This window comes from Papilio machaon, chromosome 14, assembly GCF_912999745.1.
Source record: "Papilio machaon chromosome 14, ilPapMach1.1, whole genome shotgun sequence".
NCBI classification, from domain to species: Eukaryota; Metazoa; Arthropoda; class Insecta; order Lepidoptera; family Papilionidae; genus Papilio; species Papilio machaon.
The window spans coordinates 2,054,388-2,076,079 of record NC_059999.1 but is presented as its reverse complement, the minus strand read 5'-3'; the positions used below and the strand labels follow the sequence as shown (position 1 = coordinate 2,076,079).

General features: G+C 35.2%; 3 protein-coding genes and 1 non-coding gene across 7 annotated transcripts in view; all 4 read left to right on the top strand.

Moving 5' to 3' along the window:
- LOC106719816 (serine/threonine-protein kinase minibrain) overlaps window positions 1-9,812 on the top strand; it is a 112,094-nt gene extending 102,282 nt beyond the window's left edge. For all 4 annotated transcript variants that reach the window (XM_045680883.1, XM_045680881.1, XM_045680882.1 and 1 more), the window contains 9 exons: window positions 2,319-2,507; window positions 3,238-3,385; window positions 3,644-3,817; window positions 4,049-4,161; window positions 5,455-5,664; window positions 5,870-5,958; window positions 6,222-6,351; window positions 6,840-6,981; window positions 9,635-9,812. In XM_045680883.1, coding sequence (XP_045536839.1) covers window positions 2,319-2,507; window positions 3,238-3,385; window positions 3,644-3,817; window positions 4,049-4,161; window positions 5,455-5,664; window positions 5,870-5,958; window positions 6,222-6,351; window positions 6,840-6,981; window positions 9,635-9,750 — 1,311 coding nt within the window. In that variant the 3' untranslated portion in view covers window positions 9,751-9,812. The remainder of the gene's footprint in view (window positions 1-2,318; window positions 2,508-3,237; window positions 3,386-3,643; window positions 3,818-4,048; window positions 4,162-5,454; window positions 5,665-5,869; window positions 5,959-6,221; window positions 6,352-6,839; window positions 6,982-9,634) is intronic.
- A 5,081-nt stretch (window positions 9,813-14,893) lies between these two features.
- Trnah-gug lies at window positions 14,894-14,965 on the top strand. Its single transcript has one exon. It is a non-coding gene; the product is annotated as a tRNA-His (tRNA).
- Window positions 14,966-15,423: 458 nt separating this feature from the next.
- The window catches only part of LOC106719817 (uncharacterized protein CG43867), a 237,087-nt gene continuing 230,818 nt past the window's right edge, over window positions 15,424-21,692 (top strand). The window contains exon 1 of the mRNA XM_045680941.1: window positions 15,424-15,722. The gene's annotated coding sequence lies outside the window, so the exon portion shown is untranslated. The remainder of the gene's footprint in view (window positions 15,723-21,692) is intronic.
- On the top strand, window positions 17,499-18,238 carry LOC123721645. Its single transcript, XM_045680940.1, has one exon. It carries the CDS (start codon window positions 17,546-17,548, stop codon window positions 18,158-18,160), a length of 615 nt encoding a protein of 204 aa, XP_045536896.1. The 5' UTR covers window positions 17,499-17,545; the 3' UTR covers window positions 18,161-18,238.

Here is a 21,692-nt window from a genome sequence, read left to right as displayed (position 1 = left end):
CGGCTCTCCCCGGCCCGACGCGCTCATCTCGCGGCCACGTGCCGCGGTCACTGCCCCGCTCGCGCTACCATCTCACCACCACGCCACCGCCAGCATGCCACCGCGCCACTGTTGTCAACTGCGTCTTTGTAACCGGACCGCATCAGAGATATCATGTCTCCGAAACACAACCCGCTAACAGTCAACATCAAGGAAGCCGGGGAAGCCACGCATTTGACATCGTGTCACTGACGCATGTCCGGCTCTGCCACTCAACCGGCTTAGACTCGCTCGACAAACGTGTAGATTTGAGCCTCCTCGCTAGCCCGTTGCTCATAAATTAGTTATTGTTTATTAGGTATCTAGGCCGCACTCGGAAATTTGGGTTATCGTTTGCTTTGCAGTCGCCGCCGGTTCTACTGCCTCGTCGCCACTTATGTAACACCGGCCTGATACCAGATATTGTGTGCTAAGCGTGACGTTATGCTGACGTCTCGATCATAATATTTCAACCCAAACAATATCAATGAAAATATGTTCGATTAATTCAATCTAAGTACATAGTATATGATTACGATTAAAAGTAAAAATTTAATTTTTAATTCAGAATTCAACAGTGTCTACCCAATACATAATAGTAAATATGTGTTTTTAAATAACAAACATGTAGCGTTGAACCTGTGCGTTCGAAATCCACACATCCGAATGTTTTGTATAGCGGCATATCGCGACCATCGTCGATCAATGTCAACCGCATATTTAGGTCAACGTCCGTCCGACGAAATTCCCGCGCTCTCCGTGACGCGTCATTTCCTATAACGCATACGACGACTCGATATATGCTTATGTTACTATGTGCCTGTCTATTAACCTAATAATTTCGCTAACTTTTTTACTATGTTATTGCTTAAGGTGTTCAAGATTTGCTATTCGTATTAAGATACAAGTTATTATATTTTATGCGCGGGTGTTCCTAGAAATGAAAACGTTTATAAAACAAATTCGTTCTAAATCAGAAAATGTCTCTTACCAAGACAACATTGAATCTTTGAATTATGAATCAAAACGGAGTGAAATATCATAAACGCCGTTGTTCGGAAGCAATATAACTCTCGTTGAAAAGCTCTTATTGTACACAGTATATATCTTAGTTGCGTAGGTTGCCTAGACGTTTACAGCCTACGGCATTGCATCGTTAGTATTCATATTTCCTCGAAGGCTTTTCGTAAAATATGCCTCAAAATCACGCGTCTGCCTTACGCCGCTGCATTTATGATAAATTCATACACAGCGACTAGAGCTCGATGTGTAGGACCGTTTTATAATGATTACTACAAGCAGCGTCTTTAGCGGCGCTTGCAAACTACAATACTTGACCGACGAATATCAGCTTGTTGCATTTTGTTTGCTTAATTATTGACTGCCTTAGATAATAAATACGTTAAATTTACCGACTGTATTTGTTTTGGTACAAAAGATGTGTTCCAAACTTCAGATCAATGTATCAAAAAGAAGTGGGTGTAATTTAAAATTCTATAATTTGGTAGATTATATTGTTTTTACAAACGAATAGCTGCTTTTTAATGTTGCATACTCAACAAAAATATTTCCTTGAACAATAAAGTTTTTGTAACAACTTCTTTACACTCGTATTTTACTTTTTTAACCGTATGTTTCTGAGTCCAATATCTCTGTATAAAATATATCGTCATCCCTGTCTGTCTGTCATTGACTTTGAAAAAAAACAGAGATATCAATATGTTTTAAACGGAGATTTCGGTCTCAGAAATCCAGGGTGAAGAGCGTGGTTTTTTTTTAGTTTAAAATGTGTTCTATTAATTCTTCAAAGCTCTGATTTTTTAAATTTCATGTTAAAATATAATTAAAAGGAGAGGCTTTTTATTCTAAACGGGGTTTGCATCATCGCTGCTTTTTAATTTGATCCTGTCGTTGTAACATAGATAAGGGTGCTGTGTCAGCGATAAATATCGGCACTAGGCCCCTATCGATTGGATGCAGCGGTTGACCGACATTTCAAGGATATTTTAATCTCAACTATTCGATACTCTTAATACTTAACATAGATGCCTCTACTTTATTCATTCTATACATAAATATGTTAAGCAAAAACTTTACTACGGTAGGATTTGATCCATTAAAAATTATAATAAGTTAAAACTAACTAAGAGTAAACAACACAACCGAGGCGGAATCCAACATTAAAGTGAAGGGAAATGTTTCGAATGTCCGCTCTATAATTGATTTATTTGAATCTCTTCGCTTGTACTATGAAATTGATGAAACTATGATATTAACGATTGCTCTTCTTTTGTCTTCAGGTTTACTATGCAAAGAAGAAGCGGAGAGCGCAACAGTACCTTGGAGATGACGGTTCACATAAGAAGGAGAGAAAGTTATACAACGATGGGTACGACGACGACAACCACGACTACATCATCAAACAGGGAGAGAAGTTCCTGGACCGGTACGAAATCTCCTCGCCCATAGGAAAAGGATCCTTTGGACAGGTGAGTCTATCATAAACAGTTTGGAAGCTTACAAAATTATTACAAAACTGTTGCTGTTGTTTAGACTTTTACCGTGGGTTTTAGAGATCAAAATATCCGTTTAAAATACATTTTTATCTCTTTTGTCAAAGACAATGATGACGATGAGTTTTTTATAAACCCAAGTTAACAACTGACAAGTCATAAACAGATCAGTAGGGACATTTTTAGGCACCATATGGCATTAAGTTTATAAATAACTACTTTTCGAAAGAATTGTCACTTCACCTGCGGACTTTCACCTATAAAAACGGAAACATTATTTTTTTAAACAATGTAAAGTTAACATGGTATAATATTGATTGTTACTAATTATTTCATCGTAATACAATGTAGTTTAAAAGTTCTAGTGTATAAAAATAGGAATAAAGGGGCCATTGAGCAATCATTCCGGTTAAATGAGCAGTAGAGTTTTTTTTTTGCCCAACCCTAGTTTTTTATTCGTCGATTCTTTATTGCCCTCGCCGCAGAACTTGAGTAAGATTGCAGACATTTTTAACGTTTACTTAGCCACTTGCAGATCTTATAGTTTGTCTGTCTACGCTCACTACTACTTCGACTGAGAAAATTGAAATTTATGCAATGAAATTGTCCTAAAAATGTGTAAAATGCAAACAAATGTAAACAGTGTAAAAGTGTGTGTGTATACGATATAAGAAAAATTGACATGTTATTGTATGTTTTATTTCAGGTTGTGAAAGCGTACGACCACGAGGAGCAGTGTCAAGTAGCGATAAAAATAATTAAAAATAAGAAACCCTTCCTAAACCAGGCACAAATAGAAGTCAAGTTACTAGAAATGATGAACAGGGCAGATGCCGAAAATAAGTATTATATAGGTGAGTTACATATTATGTAGCTTTAAACCACTCTAAAGAGAATACGTGGCTGGAGATATCTGATATCGTCTAATGGTGCAGTATTACAATATATAAAGGTGGAGGGGTCTTACTAACATTAATTATAGGTACAATCTGTGACGAACCGAGCCAGGATCAAGCGGTATCTAACTAATAGGTTATTGTTGTCAATGGTTAGCCAACATCTTACTTTCTTATCAAATAGCTATCTTTAACAAATTGTTTAACGTTTGACAGTGAAACTGAAGCGTCACTTCATGTGGCGGAACCACCTGTGCCTCGTGTTTGAGCTGCTGTCGTACAACCTGTACGACTTGCTGCGCAACACCAACTTCCGCGGTGTCTCGCTCAACCTGACCCGCAAGTTCGCGCAGCAGCTATGCACCGCCCTACTGTTCCTTAGTCAACCAGGTCTGTATACATGTAACTGTCAAGTGTTTGTTGTGCCTAATCTGGAACACAAAATTAAAACTACATAGTTTAAGTTATAGGTGATTTCTTAAAACAACGCGTAATTCCGTAGTCAAGTTGCACCAATTCAAAATATTTTCCCGTGGAATTATTTCATATTTTTTTATTACATCAAAATGGTGTTTTTTGCTACAAAAGTAATTGATCTGATTTAATTAATTTTCTTTACAGAATTAAATATAATTCACTGTGATCTTAAGCCTGAGAATATTTTGCTATGCAACCCGAAGAGATCAGCCATCAAGATTGTTGATTTCGGCAGTTCATGTCAACTAGGTCAAAGGGTAAGTGTCTCTTTATTCTGCTTACTTTTATAGTTTTCAGAAATATGTGGTTTTTATCAAATTAAAAGAAAAATAAGCATCTTTTGTCACACTTGTGTCAACAAATTATTTACGTAGGAGTCGTCGAATTTTGTTTTTTGTTGTTTTTATAGAGCGTGGGATAAATCAAACGGCGATTGTACAAGGCAGCGCTACGTGGGTAGGCTTTTCATACGGACCGATAATTTTGATAAGATTATGGTTAACCTGGAAGAAAGCCTATGTTTAATGTTCCTCGTTCTTTCCCTCGTTACGCTATTGCGTCATAATTTCATTCGTTAAACATTTGAAGATATCAGAATGTTAGCAAATTTATGAATGCAATTAAAATCCATAGATGCCATATTTAATATCTCTGTTCTCGATTTATAGATTCAATTCTGAGTAGAAGCTAATTGTAGAGATAAATCACGCCGGGGCCTTCCGAGCCGGCGGCCGCGGGCACGGCAAGGGTTATCGCCAATTGCGCGTTAAATATTAAATTATTATTACGTAGCGTTTAAGGAACTGCCTTTGGCGGGTCGTGTTTGGACTCAGATAAGCGATTCATTGATGGGTCGCGGTCCTCCACTATCGCCAGCGCCCGCCCTCGTTGCGATACTGTTCTAATTAATTAAACGCTAATTGTGATTATTTTACGCAGCAGTATATCATTGAACAATTTGTTTTTAGACTTATTATTCCATTGCTTATGTAATTGTATGACAATTTGTTGGTTGCGTCAAATGTTAGTAGTACTGGTAATTTTTTGTGATAAAATAATGAATATATTTTAGACTTTATTACGAAAAACTCACCGCATGAGATCCACTATAATCAAAATGACAGACTTTAAATATTGTCTTTATGGTTTTTAGCAGTAAGTTGTGGGTGAGAAATTGAATTCTACCTTATTTGATACGCGTAGGATAGTAACCTGATTTTGCTGTATACGCCTACGAAAAGATCCCACACATAAAATATACAATAAAATAATCTTTGTAGTTTAGTACATTATTATTAAAGTTTGAACTTTATTACGATTGTCCAAAGCATTGATGGTAGTCGCAGCCGTAACATAAATTCAGTATTACATCATATGGATACGTCTTTTCTGTTTCAATTCTACGTTTCGGTTGTTACTTTTGTATATGGCATCCTAAAAATGTTTAAGTTCTGTTTTGCAAAATGTTACAAATACGAATAATTTACGTAGAAACTATTGAAGTGTATGACTTATACGTGGGAATTTTTATTGTAAAACATAATTTCCAGATATACCAGTACATCCAGTCGAGGTTCTACCGGTCGCCAGAGGTGCTGCTTGGCATCCCGTACGACCTGGCGATTGACATGTGGTCGCTGGGCTGTATCCTGGTGGAGATGCACACCGGCGAGCCCCTCTTCAGCGGCGCCAATGAGCTCGATCAGATGAACAAGATTGTCGAAGTGCTCGGCATGCCACCGGACCATTTGCTCGACCAGGTGGGGCTATTGATTGCAGTTGTGTGTTTAATTCCCCCAATTTTCATTAACTATATTCTAGTATAAGCCTAGAGCTTTGTTAGAACAGTTACAAGAAATATTAGTACATTTCAAATATTATATTAATATAAAAAACAGGTAACATGTTACAATAATATGGTAGGAATATGTTAAGGTAATTTTTGTTGTATTTATATTTTTTTAGGCGCACAAAACCAGAAAGTTCTTTGACAAATTACCGGCGTCAGAGGGCGGCGGATACGTATTGAAAAAAGTTAACGGAAAAGATGGCAGGTTAGTTTAGTATACAAATATTCTTTTACGAAATTCTTTTATGGTATTTATTTGGTAAGAAAATGTCAATGTGTTCATAGTATCTGACAATAAATTTAAAAGTTGACATTCTTGCTTCAAGTCAAACTTTTTTCAAAAGTCTTACAAATTTTAGAGAAATAACATTCGATTCTTTTTTCATAGTATCATATCATAGATTCAGATTTAGTTTGGTTTAATATTTTGTTTGTGTATTGTTTGTACTAATTTGTTATTATTTGTAGCGGGTACCGCAAGTACCGGCCGCCGGGGTCTCGGCAGCTGCACGACATCCTGGGAGTGGAGGGCGGAGGACCAGCCGCGAGACGTCGCGGCGAGCCTGGACACTCCGTCTCTGATTACCTCAAGTTTAAGGTCAACAGTCCACAAATTATAAACTCACTGAAGCCTGTTTGCAAAAAACAAAATACAATTAGCTTAGATTTTTTAGGGCATAAACCTTCTATGGCAGGAATGGTCAACCTTTGCATATCATTGTGAATTATTTTCTAAAGAAATGATTATAAGCTCATAGACCTGCCATCAAATAATTTTTACTTTGTGATTAACATTCTGTAACTTAGCGATTTCTTGTTTACCTGTTTGTCTATTTAATATGATCTGTGAGGTAACCAAAATATTGTGCCGCCATAGAACAGGAAACATACAAAATTTTCAAGACAATCTATGCAGCCATTTAAGTTCATTTTTACACTATATCTCATATGATATTAAAAATGTTGATAAATCTGTAAAAAAATGCTTTCCTTACTTTTAAAAGCAACCTATTTAACATGTAGTGTAATTAATGTAACATATTTCATATGCTCTGTATGTATAAATGTATGTAAATACAATTCCAGGATCTGATCCTGCGCATGCTGGAGTACGATCCGAAGCAGCGAGTGACACCATACTACTCGCTGCAGCACAACTTCTTCAAGCGCACCGCGGACGAGGCCACCAACACGCAGCAGGCGCAGGCGCAGTCCCACCACCAGCACGGTCAGTATACACCACAGTACACACCACCCACAACACACGTGTACACACAGACAAACACACATTATAAATAAGTAAAGTTCATTTTCCTACAAGAAATTCTCAATAATAGAACTATGACCACATTTCCAAAATAACTTTAAATCATACTGACATCATAGGTTTTTTTGAAGAACTATGCTCAAATAAGGATATTTGAACCGGTGAGGGGCGCTACTATCGCAGTTGGTTCTGTCAGAATGTATAAAACCTACTTGGACATAGAAAATTACGTGACAGCTACAGTGTAAAGAGGATCTTGTGACATTTTGACATTGACAGGAGGGCGCTAGTGAACTGTTATAATTTATTTTGACAAGCCCACCGGTTTAGATAGCCTTGTCGGTGTATAAACAGTTTTAAAACACAAAATTAAATAAGAATAAATTATAAAATATACAAATTAACTGAATGTTACATGTGTATCTTTGTCTAATATTATTATCTATAATAATAAAAAAAAATCCAAATAAATAATTGGCATGATTTGTATAGTATTGATGTTTATTGGGACTAACTTTATTTTTAACAGATTGGTGTTTATTGGCATTTATGTTATTTAAAATTATTTTCCATTCATTTGTTAACTGTTTAGTCAAATGTCATCATTCCGAGCTTGTGTCATGATCTATGCATACATAACGCTTCCACTACTTCCATTCCATCGAGATACGGGAACACTTTGGCCCCGGAATTTATACTTTATTGTCTTACTCAGAGACGTTAAGTATTCACTTAATGATTCTGAATGTGACAGTTTGAAAATCTAATTTGAAAATTGAAATGTTTTTGAACGAATTAATAAAGTGTTTCCGTTTATAAATGGTTTACGAAATGTAGGAATACATTTTCATTTATTAAATGGAAGAAAAGGCGATTAAAAGTATTTAATATTTAAATTTTTAAATTTACACGAAGCCTAGAATTAGAAGCCTCTTCTTCTATATGTCAGCTATGTTCAGTGTTTTTATATTTACAAATTTCATAAAGATAAAGTCTCTCTCGTCTCTTAAATCTATTATCTAATCAAATCCTCTTCCCTTTGCAAAGGAATAATTAAAAGGGAAAAGAAAATATCCTTTTATTCTCTCTTTTAGTGTTAAAAAAAGAAATAAAAGATTTAATGTGAGTGTTTGTGGTTCCCGCGGCAGATGGGCCGTCGGACCCGCGATGACTAGAGCGGTCCGGCGGCGCGCCCGCGCGTCATAGCGCCGCCAACTAGTGCCTAACATTACATGCCAGGTCTGCGTCTATCATCTCCGAATGTTTTATACCCCCTTCTCCTTTTATGTCATTGCAGGAAAGTCTGTTGCAAATTTACACAAACGTTTTATATGAATGCATAAAACGTATGTGTTTGTTTTTAAATTTTTTTTTTTTCAGATTAAGAACCTCTTTGGTTTAAATTAATTGTCGTTAATGATAGATTTGAGGTTATGATAATTTGTAATTAAACTTTTTTGCAATGATTTTGTGACAGTATTGTTCTGACAACATTATTTTAATGATTTTTTTATTCTTTTTTGTTTTTTTCTATTGGTATCACGTTTTTTTTCAAAGTTAATATGTTTGTTGGAACAGTCTGGATCAGTTCCCGTAAGTTGACTATAACGCGTACACTATCGCATGATCTTGTCAGCATTTGCATGGCTTTCATTGTGTATCAATCTGCAGCTACATTGGTATACGATGTTTGTTTTTAAACTGTTTTTTTTTTCTATATTTATTTGCTGTTTGTTTGCTCATGCGCTTTATACGAGTGCTTTTTAATTTTATTATATTCTGTATTTAAAAAAAATAATTAAAATGGGAAATGTTAAGATTAAATATTGAAATATTGGGATTTAACAAAATTGAATAGCATGTTTTAATAAGTAGGTATTTTTGTGAATACACATAATATGTAGTTGCAGATGTCGCAAACATTTTTAATATTAGGTAACACAAGACACAAAGTTATCTTGTTATTAGTTGTGAACGTGATAGTGTAGGAAGGAATTATTTGAGAAGATCCTATAGACACTTATATTTAGCATAAACCTTTACATTTAGAAGTAAACACAAGTATTTGAATTACGAATTCAAAATATTCTTGTTGGTTTCGTATTATTATAGAAAAAGTTATTACTGACAAGGATAGTTTTATCGTATGTTTAGTGTTAAATGACGATATGAACATATTAAGATTAATTACCATATTTTTTTACATTTAAATATTTTTTTTCATAATTATACTAGTTATAATTATAGTAGTAGATGATTTGTCAAATGTCAATTATCGTCATTTAATTTACGAATAATGTTGTAATGCAGAATACGAAGTTAATTCTAAATATATGTTTACACTCCTTCACAGTTGTAATAAACAATCCTTTAGAAAACATTAGGACTATACATTTTGCACTTAAGATTGCATTCGTCGTAATCTGCATTCTAAATTATAATTAATAATAACTTCTCTTATTCATAAAATAAAAGGCAACATTACTTCAACATTCACTCGATTAAAAAAGAGGCAATATGTCTATATCGATACAGATCTGAGATCTTATATTTTATGAATAAGAACATTGTAAAGATGTTGTTTCAAATATGTTATTGTGTAATGTGTCGTCAGTGGGCGGCGCGCGGCTGTGGGGCCCGGCCGAGCGCATGGAGGTGGAGAGCGTGCGTCGCGACGACGACATGCTGCCCGTCTGCCAGCTGCAGCACAGCCCCGTCGCCATACACTAGCGCGAGCTCGGCGCCCGCGCGCCCCCCGCACCTCCCGCACCCCACGCGCCCCACGCGCCCCACGCGCCCCATGCGCCCCGCGCACGACCCAAAAAGCGCAGGCGCACGCGGAAGCGGGCACGCTAGGCGCGGTACAGGGGGCTAGCGGGCGCGCGACAGGGCGCGTTGGACGCCACCGGGGCGTGTTGGACGCCACAAAGTGCGTCACCTGGTCGACAGTGACGCGAGCGGGTTGCGGCTCCCAGCCAATGTGAAGTGCACGTCATAGTGTGAGCGGGCGACATCGGTGGACACAAGTGATAGTGTCGGGACGATTCACTGAAGACTTTACAAGTGAGCGTTGCAGATACGTAACACAGGAACAGTGTAAGCGAGCAAACTAAAGTGCGCATTGTATCTAAGGTGTCAGGCCGGAATGGGACGCATTGATAAAGAGATTCTTATCTGCAACCAAATGGAGTGTGAGGCTCCTAGATAGGTCATAGAAAAACGATTTCATGACACTAATATGACGCATTCGCCTCGAATACAAGTAAACAAATGGAAATGGAAACAGCAACGCTAAACGTCTGCATACACGCAAACTCCGAAGCAGATTGTATCCCGCTCACACCGGCGCCCTACTTTAGTACTATATTAAATGAACGGACGGCTTCGAGCGCGTAATTCACTCGCTTTACAAATTTGGCAAGCTTGTGAATAATTCACAAGTGTATACAGAAGGAGCAAAGTATGTTTTCATACTTGGACTTTGAGAAATCTCAACCCGAGATATACGATAGCGGAATGCGATGATCGGAGTATGAAGTTATTTTAGTGGAACTGTTGTGTTTAAACGGAAATATGAGTGCAAGGGAAATGGACATGGAAGCGAGGTGGTGTACAAAGACGTTTGCGTTGTTTAAATGACATTAAAGTGACTTTTGTACTCGGTTTAGTTAAATTAGCGCGAGGGCGCGAGGGCGCGAGGGCGCGAGGGCGCTGCGGCTCTGCGCACACACACGAGTGGAGCGGAAAGCGGGTACGCTGGCAGAAACTGGCTTTAGATTAATTCATTGCTCCATAATCGAAGACGATAGACATAATTACGCTCTAGTATTTTATAAGCCAAAAGCGAACGCGACGGTTGGTTTAGGTTAAGTAAAGTTAAATCACTCTATATATAGAGGAACGAGCCAACGGACGGATGTAGTGATTAATTCTAGAGAAATCGGAACGAATCGGCTTTTGGAACTATCTCGTGTATGCACGAGACCTGGACTGAATCCATATTTATAATTCTATATTTTTATTTATCGCGATAAGTCTGACTGTAAAGAGAACATTATGGTGACGAAGTGTTACTTTGTAACATGTATTGTATTATTTCTTAATCGCTTATTTAGAAAAAAAGTCGTGAGGGTCCCGATGAGAGGGTCCCGATGAGAGGGTCCCCGTCTCCACAAGCGGACGCATCCAGGGCATGAAAGCTAGGTTTTTTTATTGTTACGCAATGCATATCAAGGACGCAATATGGTAGAAAATAAATATTGTACATAAAATTAGAAAACGAACTAATTACGGATACAGACTGCGAATGAAAACTGAATAATCTATAGTTTAGTTATTGTCTATGCTAGTTAAGCTTTCATTCAGTTATTATCGCAAGCTTTATATTTTTTAATGAAAAAGTGTCGACAACTGATGACTGAAGATAAATAAATAGGGCCAATTGTGAATTCGTTTTGTATCGAGAGTGAGCGCTGTTATTGGAAATAGATATTTGATAAATTAATATTTTTCGATTGCACAAATCGTTTCCATTTCGATACTGAGACGTATTAAATAATTAGAAACGTTGCCCTCGCATTACACAGTTGTATATTGTAAAAAAAGTTTTGTTGGTCTCCGGAGGTGGGCTTCGTTTGTTCAGTGGACGGGCATTGTCTTACTGTTATTCTGTTCAATTACTTTTGTCCCCTTGGAGTATTCAATATGTTAAACAAAGAATAGGTGTATAGGTAATTCTATTAAAAAATAAATCACAAAATGTACTTGTAGGTTACGGGAATGTTGAAATCATTTATATATATATATATAAAAAAAAAATTGGGTATTTCAAATAGGAGTTTATAAATTGAATTACTGACTTGTTCAACTTTTTTGGATTTGAATCTACAATAGACTAATTATTTCTTATATTTATGCGTATAATACACAATGTGGAACTAATTTGATGGATTTTACGACGTCCATGTTTAATTTCTGATGTTTTCCAGCATTTTACTATATTTTATAGACCAGGGACTAAAGTGTTCTAACATTTTGACATATTTAAAGATAAATAAAATAATAAAATTTTGTTTTTACAAAAGAGGGCTGTTGGTTTTTTTCTCCATGTAACAGTTAACTGAAGCTTTCAAAATATTTTTATACTATTTAGTGTTGTAATGCTCTTGAAATATCGATAGTATAAATGAGGTTTATAAAAAGCAATAAATGCATGAAATTAGTTTCACAAAATGTACAATAGACTAAACCTCATCGCAACAGACTGGTCGTAACTTTGTAAAGGAGATATTTTGTACAGCATACACTGAATCACTGCCTTATTGTGCCGGTAACTTTATATTGGTGAGGCACGCGACTGATTTGCGACTATTTACGTTTTCTAAGGTTTTATACGTCGAAATACATTTAGGGATGATCGATTGTTATCGATGTTTACATATATCGATGTTACAGCATATAAAATATAGTAACCTTTTTTATTTAATAGACATAAAGAAGCTAATAATTTTTTATCCAGTTTGGAAATTCTGATATGTCAAAAGGTACTGCCTTGATGATTTTGTATTAATAATCTTTCGTTTTATGTTCGACATAATATTTTATATCGATGTTGTGATATCGATAATAATATCGATGAATTTGTGAATCGATCGATCATCCCTAACCTCCATTCAAATATGCCATTATTTGTTTAACTGTAACATGTGGATTGAGATATTTTTTTAAGAATATACGTAATCGATTTAATTGTAACAGTTTGGAAAACGTGGGAATAGTCGTGACAGTGCCGTGCTGGTTTAGCGGCTCTATAGTGAAATGTTTGTTCTACAAGGATAAGTTTCATTTTAATGTTATTCGACTGAGGTTATATCACAATAGAGCCGTTAAAACTACGACATTGCAATTGTAAGATTTTTCTTTTAATTTCTGCAATGTTGCTACTTTTTTTTTTATTAAACCTTTTTCCCGAATGATTTTATGCTCCCTCTCCAAAACTATGGTGTGCAGTCATTGTCAGATAGACGATGTCCAATGTAGTCTGAAATGTTTACGTTTTTACCAAATTTAAATTTATTTTTCAATATGGTAACACTGGTTCCAAAAATGTTTACAATGTCTGACATTGAAGTAATATCAGTTGTAACGTTCGTGTGTAAGCAGAGATTGTAAACATTTGGCATGTGTGCAAGCCTGTGTCGAGGACTACTTGGATACCGTCTGTGGGTCGCGGCTGGCTCGTATTCGCACATGAAGCATCAAAGTATTTGTTTAGCCCACGTTAGTTTGGTGCGCGCGCCATTCCCTTCGCATTGATTTGATTCTATGTAGATTTGAATCTATTTCTAGTTATTATCATCCGTTTCGACAAGTATACATTTTTCGAGTGTCTGTATAATATTTACTGTAATACTTTTTTGCTTCATGAGGTTGTAGGATTGTTAGGAATATAAGAGATAGGTATGGGAAATCGGATCGAAATGATATAAAAAAATAGGTTGATAAATTGTATCGCGGGCAGGTTTCCGAATATAATTTATGTATTTAAACTGTATTTATTTTTATTGTAATAGTGTCGATATATAACTGTATACATAAAGCTCCTATTGAAGCGCGGGGTGCGGTAATGTTTTGCTTCATACGATTATTTTATACATAAGCATTATTATATAATCGATTAGTTTGTTCGCCGCTCGCATCGGTCTAGCTCCAGGCGCGAACCGATGATCCCACTTCACTCTGAACTTGACACAGATCGTTTGGACAACTTGGAACTCACATATAATCATCGAAACCGATATGACAGCCAATAAGTTAATGTCGTTGGCTCGACTATAAGGTCTAAGCCCAAACATTTCTCTTGAAATCCCCGTTGAGACTGTGATGGTCTTTGTGCAACTTGTTCTGCTTGTATCCAAGTGTGTGCCGATGCGAAGCGAGCGTATATTAAGCGATATCAGGGAAATCTGCCGTTGACGTGTGTATGTAAGAAGCTAGTCTGGTAACGACGATAAGAACACCGACCTATTTGAATAGTTCTGAATCCAATACGGAAGATGGCCCCCTAGATGTTTGCGCTTGAGTATGTAATATAGTTGTATTTATTTATCCTGTGACAGGCGCGGGTTGTGCGAGCTCGAGTGACGGTGTGCGAGCTAAAATAATGTTTATTTCCTATCGGATTGTCGGTTCGTGGGCACTGTAACAATAAAAGGATAGAGCTTTATGTCACTAAGTTTTGTATTTTAAATCAATAAACGATAGCAATGATTTTTTTTGGTATTATTTCTTTCGCCTATATATGCCTTTGTTTTTTTTAGTCGTTTGGTGAGTTACAGATGAAATACATAAAGAATCTTAAGAATACTTTGGTATTACATAATTGAAAGAAAAGAATAAGACCTAGTTTGCAAATGCAATATAAAAAAGAAGTAGAAGTAGAAAAAAAGATTGTACCAATTTACAAAACAAATTATAATCAATATTTATCATATTCAACATTAACATTTACAATGATGAATTCAGGGAAAGGGATTAAGAATTAATTAATTAAGAAAAAAGAAGGGGAGAGATCATACAATGACCCAAAACCGTAGCAACTAGGAGCAATTATGATTCATACATACATAGGTAATTAAGGTTGTAAATGTTTATTACGAAAAATTCTGAAATCTGTAAATAAAAACTAGTAAAAATTATACATAAAAATACTGTAAATGCAAACTAAAATCTACTTAATATATAATTCTGAAAAGTACTACAATCCATAAATTGTGTGAATAAAAAAAAATTGTCCATTATAGGTTTTTTATTTTTTTTACTGAATAATTTTGATAATTTCGTCCTTTTCATAACGAAAACCACCGTTCCGATAGCCGTGATCGTCTAGTGGTTAGGACCCTACGTTGTGGCCGTAGTAACCCAGGTTCGAATCCTGGTCACGGCAGTGTCTAACACTGTTACGGCGGAACATATTTTTTTGACTTTCATCCAATTATTTTTTAATAAAACGATTTCTACTTCATCTTCATTATCAGACTTTACCCACTGCTGGACTTTGGCCTTCGCCAATGCCTTTCACAGGAAGTGGAATACGTTATATCTACTTCATAATATGCTTATTTTTTTTTATTACATTTTATTGAGACGAATAAACGTAATTTTTTTAATGTTTTATTTTAACTCGCAGCTGTTTATCTTTTAGTTAATTTATTATTTACTTGAGCAAAGCGCCACCTGTAGTATTATAATGGAACCAATGCAACATTTTCATGACTGGAAAGTAGAGCAAAGTAAACGTTCATAATTTGGCACTTCACGAGTCATAGATGGCAGCACATGTATTTGTTTTGATACAACCACGCACCGCAGCTGTTCGCTATCATAGAAATCTGTAAGGGAAAAGGAGTGGTGATTAGGTCGTCTACGACGAAAAATTACGTATTTTATATGGTTCATGGCCGTATCAAGGCTTGTGTTTGTAATATGTTATAGTACAAATAGTTTGACAAGTGTGTTATTATTTGCAGTGCGCTAAACTAACGTTAAAGTGTGTAATTAACCAAGTTAACATTGGACATGACGTTTACTACGGTGTTTGCGCTTGTGTGACGTTTACTATAGTGTGAATGTGCGTTCTTACGGACGTCATTGCCGTTGGAGCGAATCTTTTAACGGGATGCTTTTTGAGAATTGTCATTTTGGTAAGTTACACATTGTTTTGATTTGGATCTTAACCTCTGATTTACGCGACCATGCTTATACTTTCGTAGGCTTGCGTTGACCTCAATATTTGGCAATAGTCGATCGCATTTCCCTATGAAATACAATATCTTTTTAAAATTTTTGAATTTCCTGTTTTATTAAACTTATTGGTTTCCTTTGAGTTGATAATTTCAACACGATTACTATAAGTAATACTAATTTGTATACACAGTTTCATCTGCTCTTCAAAATTTTTAAAGAATGTTATTATTTCTTATCATGTACCTACATATTGGTTAAATAATACACCAATAAAACTGGTTTATAAGTTCAATAAAACTTGTCCAACCTCTCTATGAATTTTATTTGCAATGACACAATAGTAGGTAGTGTCATAACTATTTTTAAATCGTGCAAAAAATATTCATTCAGTGGTTTGTATTTGAAATATAAAATCAGTTTATTGGTACGTGAAATCTTTTAATAAACGATTTACGTTAATTTTAGTTTTAAATAGGTATGTATCAGATAATGTTTCCCTCAATATAAAGTTACATAGGTACTATTATCCCAATTAAAACTACGTATATCTTTTATCCTAACTCATTTATATTTTATCTTTTGGCTTATTTTGTATATAGAGATATAATAAAACTTACAGAAGAAGATAAAAGTATTACAGTAGAATTGCTTCCGTTATTCTCTTTGCTTATTATGCTGTTTAAAACTGTTGTTAGTTGAAACAGTCGGGTTGAATGACTTGTCAATCACCGTGTACCGTTTATTTACTTCATAATCGTTGTAAATTATGTTCTTTTTTCGATTCTCGTTTCTCCTTATGTTTGCTTATAACTAAAACAATCATGCCTAAGTTGCCAAATCTATATCTATCTATCTATATATATAAAAGAAAGTCGTGTTAGTTACACTATTTATAACTCAAGATTGGTCTAACTAATTTAGCTGAAAATTGATGGGGAGGTAGCTTAGAACTAGCAGACGGACATAGGAACTTTTTTATCTTGTGTGCATTTTTTTATTCCGCGCGGACGAAGTCGCGGGTAAAAGCTAGTTTTTCTATAATTGATAATCGTATTAATATTATATATTTGAAAGTTCAGATGGATGGATGTTTATTATCACGTAAAACTATGGTTGAACGGATCCGGATCTGCTCTTGTTAAATACAATGATTTAAATATTATTTCATTCGTAATTTTGTTTAGCCTTTGTGTAAATAAGCTGATAGAAGACAAAGATAATATTCGGTATCGAAGGATGTATTAAGAATGTAGTATTGTTTGTCGAGTGATCAGTTGGAAGTGATTTGTTGCCAACAAAGCGCCCGCAAAGGCCATTGTTCGAGGTGGACTACCAACTCCCTACTTCCCCCCCCACACACTACTCTCAGTTAATTACTATAAAAGAAAGCAAAAATGTCTCTTATTTACGCTAACAGGTGCTTATTGTTTGCTTTTGTTTTGTTTCGGAAAACATTAGTAATAAGTTCCGTGTTTTGTCGGAACTCTAATATTTGTATTGAAGTCGAGAGAGCAATTTTTTCCCCCTGTGTTAGAAAAAACAAAATCATTTATTTAAAATATATAAACCTCTATAGTGTATAAGTTGATAAGGAAATTACTGAAATGACATTAACACGACTGACATTCCGATTTTTAAATATTAATTTGCTTTCAAATTTGTCATCCATCCAAAAAAACAGTTTTAAATTACAACCTAAAAAATTTCTAGTAATTTCAAAATTGCTGCCAATAAAAAAATTAAGAAGTTATTTAACTATTTAAATTGTGTGCCGCTTAATATGTTTACGAAGAAATCATCATCGAGACGTGTTGATTTGCCCGATACTTACTCGCCGAAGCCCGAGTACCTCCCGGACACCGCGCTCGCCGCTATCGTGTCATATAAAAAACAAAAAGACGTCAATGACTTCGTCAGCTTCGTACTGGACGCTTTAGAGAGGAACGCTCACTGGTTGAACAATCTGGTCGATAAACAGAATAGTTTCAGATGCGCCTTCATGATTGGCTCCGGACCGAATCGTTTTCAAATTAAACAAATAATATATCCACAACAAGATGCAGAATTAAAACTCGAAGTGGACTGCAGAGATTCGGATGATTATGATAAAGTAGCGATTGCTGCATTATTGAAACTCACCAGTGCTGATATAGATCGCGTACTAAAGTATACTAAGACTAGATTCTTTGAAAATACCTTAATGAGAGAGGAACTATATAAAGGTAAACTTATAGGAATAAGTTATGCAGTTTTGCGGCCTATCTATGATGATCAGTTCCGATTGTCTGAGAGAATCGTCATTGGTAACACATTGAGGTATGGCTCACCAATGAAGAGACGTCTTGTCGACAAATCGGTGACAAGGAATGTGAAGAAAGCGAAGAAAGTTAGCTAACACACTTCAGAATTGAGCGCCATATTCCAATCAATAAATTTACCCAATTTGGATACTGCAAAAACTAGAATTAAGATATAACACGCACAATTTCATTTATAATCGTTCTTATTTTAAATTGTTTTTTTATGTATAATGATTGTAAATAGATAAATGAATAATTCTAAAATTAGGCCACACGAGGTCGTTCTGAGCTACTGTTTTTCATCTGTCGGTGAAACGACGTCCGACTGAGATCAATATCGAAATCAGGGCGGCCGTGCGCGATCCAACTCGCAGCCACAAATCCTTCACCGATAACTTATTACAATGGCACTTTCCACTGCGCGTTCCTTGCCGATTCAACAATAGTTTTATCCATTTTACAGAGCACATTTTTGTTAGAACTTTTCGATCTGCTTATCTTTGGGTATAAATCAATTTGGAGTGAGGCTAAGTCCGGTACTGGACCCTTTTTCAGGAAACTTGGAGCACGGATTAAGGGGTCGCTGACCGCTGCCTAATTGGCGTAATAGTTATGAGATTTATTGGTTTCGGCAAATTTATGGCTTCCGTTATAATAGGATACTATATTTTAGTTATTGTTTCTGTATTTTAACCTTTATTATGTACCGTAAAATAAAGACTCATTTACGAATGTTCCATTTTGTTCAATCATTTTATTGCCGATTTCCGGATAAAAACTTGGAAACCAATAGGACTTACATGTAACAATTTAGAATTAATTCCTAGTCGTGTTGGTACCAATTTGCAGTATTTCAAAAATTTACATTATCTTGTAATTTTAAGTGACGCATATCAAATAAATTGCCCTTACCTTTAAATTTTTATTTTAAACATGGCGAGGGAATTTGATGGGAGCTGGGACGATATTTGGGCCCGTTATCTTTAGATTTAGAGCTTGTGGGCGATAATAGCCCGCCTCGGGAACTCCTCTGAAGACATAACACGGTAACAGTACGAATGTTCCCGCTACTTTGATTTACTGCCGTCTGCGGGAAGGATTTTATCACCTCTTTTTATTACCTGCCTATATAATCCAATGTATATCAGTCGAGACACGTGTGTTAATAAATTGAATACTAGAAGGCGCCGCCGACTGCGTCCACGAAGGATTCCAGTACAGTATTATCATAAAGGTGAAAGAATTTTTGCAATCGGTCCAGTAGTTTTTGAGTTTATACGTTACAAAGGAACAAATCGTTTTTCTATAATATTAGCGTAGATTAGATGTTTTGTAAATCGCCAGATCTACAGTAGGGCAAGTTTTTAAAAGCAAAGTTGCGATATAATGTATAGATATCGAATCGAGAAATTTATTGATATGAACAGAATTAATGTTCTATCTTCATCAATTCCGATGTTTTTGCAGTGTTTTCGCCATTCGGGTCCAAATCGTTAAATAAATTCGCTTCATAGGCAATTCAAATTGTCTTGTTGAACGCTTACACTGAATTATCATAAACACTTCACAAGACCAGTTCTGTAATGTCCCTATTGCGTCTGTCTTGATGATTTAATTTTAGTTTGTTCAGGGATTTTATTGGTCCTTCGGAAAGTCATTACGTTTTTATTTCTATTTTCTATGTTTAATAATGATTTTATCAGCTCCAACCGACCTTCCAGGACATGGTACGTCTTCGTCTAAAATACACGAATCCTAAGTCGAGAAAAAACGAAATGACTTTCTGAACGACCTATTAAAAGGTGTTGAAAATACAATGTTGTTTAATTTCTATTACTTTTCTGAACCATAAAAAATATTTTTAAACATGTCATATATTGATATTTTAGAATTTAGACCTATCGTTTTCGCTGTATTCTAAATTTACAAAGCCGCAATTTATACCTTGGAATACCAAGTACGCAACATACATGTATGACCATAAAGGATAGGGCATTAAAAAGCCGTCCCAACACATCTGTCCTTCACAATACATCGACCCTCTTAACCACCGGCCCACCTGCTTCCTGTCACCTCTTTTGACCGGCTTTGTACGCCTTGAATAATATACATTTATTTACGAGCTACCTGAATGTAAAATGAAATATTTTTTATAATTTTTTTTTTATTTACGTTTTCGCAGTTTGCGTAAGAAATTCTCGAAGGAGTTTCTTTTTAATTAAAGTAAATTAAAATATAATTCAAAGACCACATAGACATATAACAATGTAGTGAAATGTCAAATTGGCATTTTTAATGTTTTCTCTGAGTTTCCACTGTCATAATACCTGTTTCACAACAATGTTGCCATTTTCTTATTCAATTTGGCTATAACATAAGCAAAAATGTTCTCTTAGAAATTATTTCGGCACTAGAAACCGACTGTAACAAAATTAAAAATTCAGTTTCATGTTTATTAGCTATATTAAAGCAGTTTAAATTTGGTTTATTTTGTTAAGTTTTTATTGTGAAATAACACGAGTGCTTATCTAGCCGCTGGACTTTCTGTTAGCATAAAACCTAGGTCATTTTATCTGAAATATGATTTAGTTCCTTGGCACAGCTCCAACTTCTAGTTAAATTTATTCACGTTTTTGTGGAGGCTCAACGAATATCGTTTAGCTTTTAAGTGTGGTATAACTGCCTGCACTAAACGTATTTATTTTTTTATAATACTTTACTTACTATAATTCAAATTATTATATAAATGTGAAAACTAAATGCAAAAAGGTTAAGATGTATTTAATTTATTTAGGATATTTGTTAACTCGCAGAAATATCTTGATCGTCGGCTGCGATATTAAAATATACAATTTTTGTTTTTTATTTATAGGTAACAGAATCGAATATTATTTTATTTTATAACACTTCTTGTAGAAATAATCTAAGCAAGTTATTCAAAGACAACATTTCTTAAAATATTCAATAGTACTCTCCATTTACCAAGATCTTAAACGTTATGTCACTGCAGAACGTATCACTAAAGTGCCCTCAATAATCGTACGTAACAAGACCCTTTTATGCTTTGATAAATATGTCACTCGATCGTGCAATACGAAAAGGTCTAATTTTGTGATAATGTATCGTCAAAGGATCGGATTTGTGTTCGGATTTCGTTCTGACCGGACAGACGATAAGAGATTATATATGGTATAACTTTCTTGAGTTGAAACAAATTTTTTATCCTTAAAATTTTAATATTGTCTGGCTCATATTTGTTTCTATGATCTTAATGTTATCGGTGTAAACGGATCCAGCGTAATTTCTACGGTTTTAACAAAAACGTCTTCGGAAATTTGATCTTCAAATGTGACTTTTAACATCAAATATAGGTCAAAATATAATTGAAAGGAATACCAACTTTCTGAAAACAAAGTCTTAATAGGTCTTGATAATGAAACAATTTGTTCGTCGCATCAAACGAAGTTCTTATGGCCACCTTCAATATTCATCATGACATCATGTCAGGATAATATTGCATTGTCACGCAATTCATACATATATGCAAAATATCAATCAGTTACCGGAAAGAGGATCAAATTTAATTTACAAGATTTGATGCCAAACATCGGGATAAGTTAAACTAAA

Bases quoted from the DNA above. Each gene is read 5' to 3' on its own strand.
- LOC123721645 (XM_045680940.1), top strand. From the start codon at position 17,546: ATGTTTACGAAGAAATCATCATCGAGACGTGTTGATTTGCCCGATACT.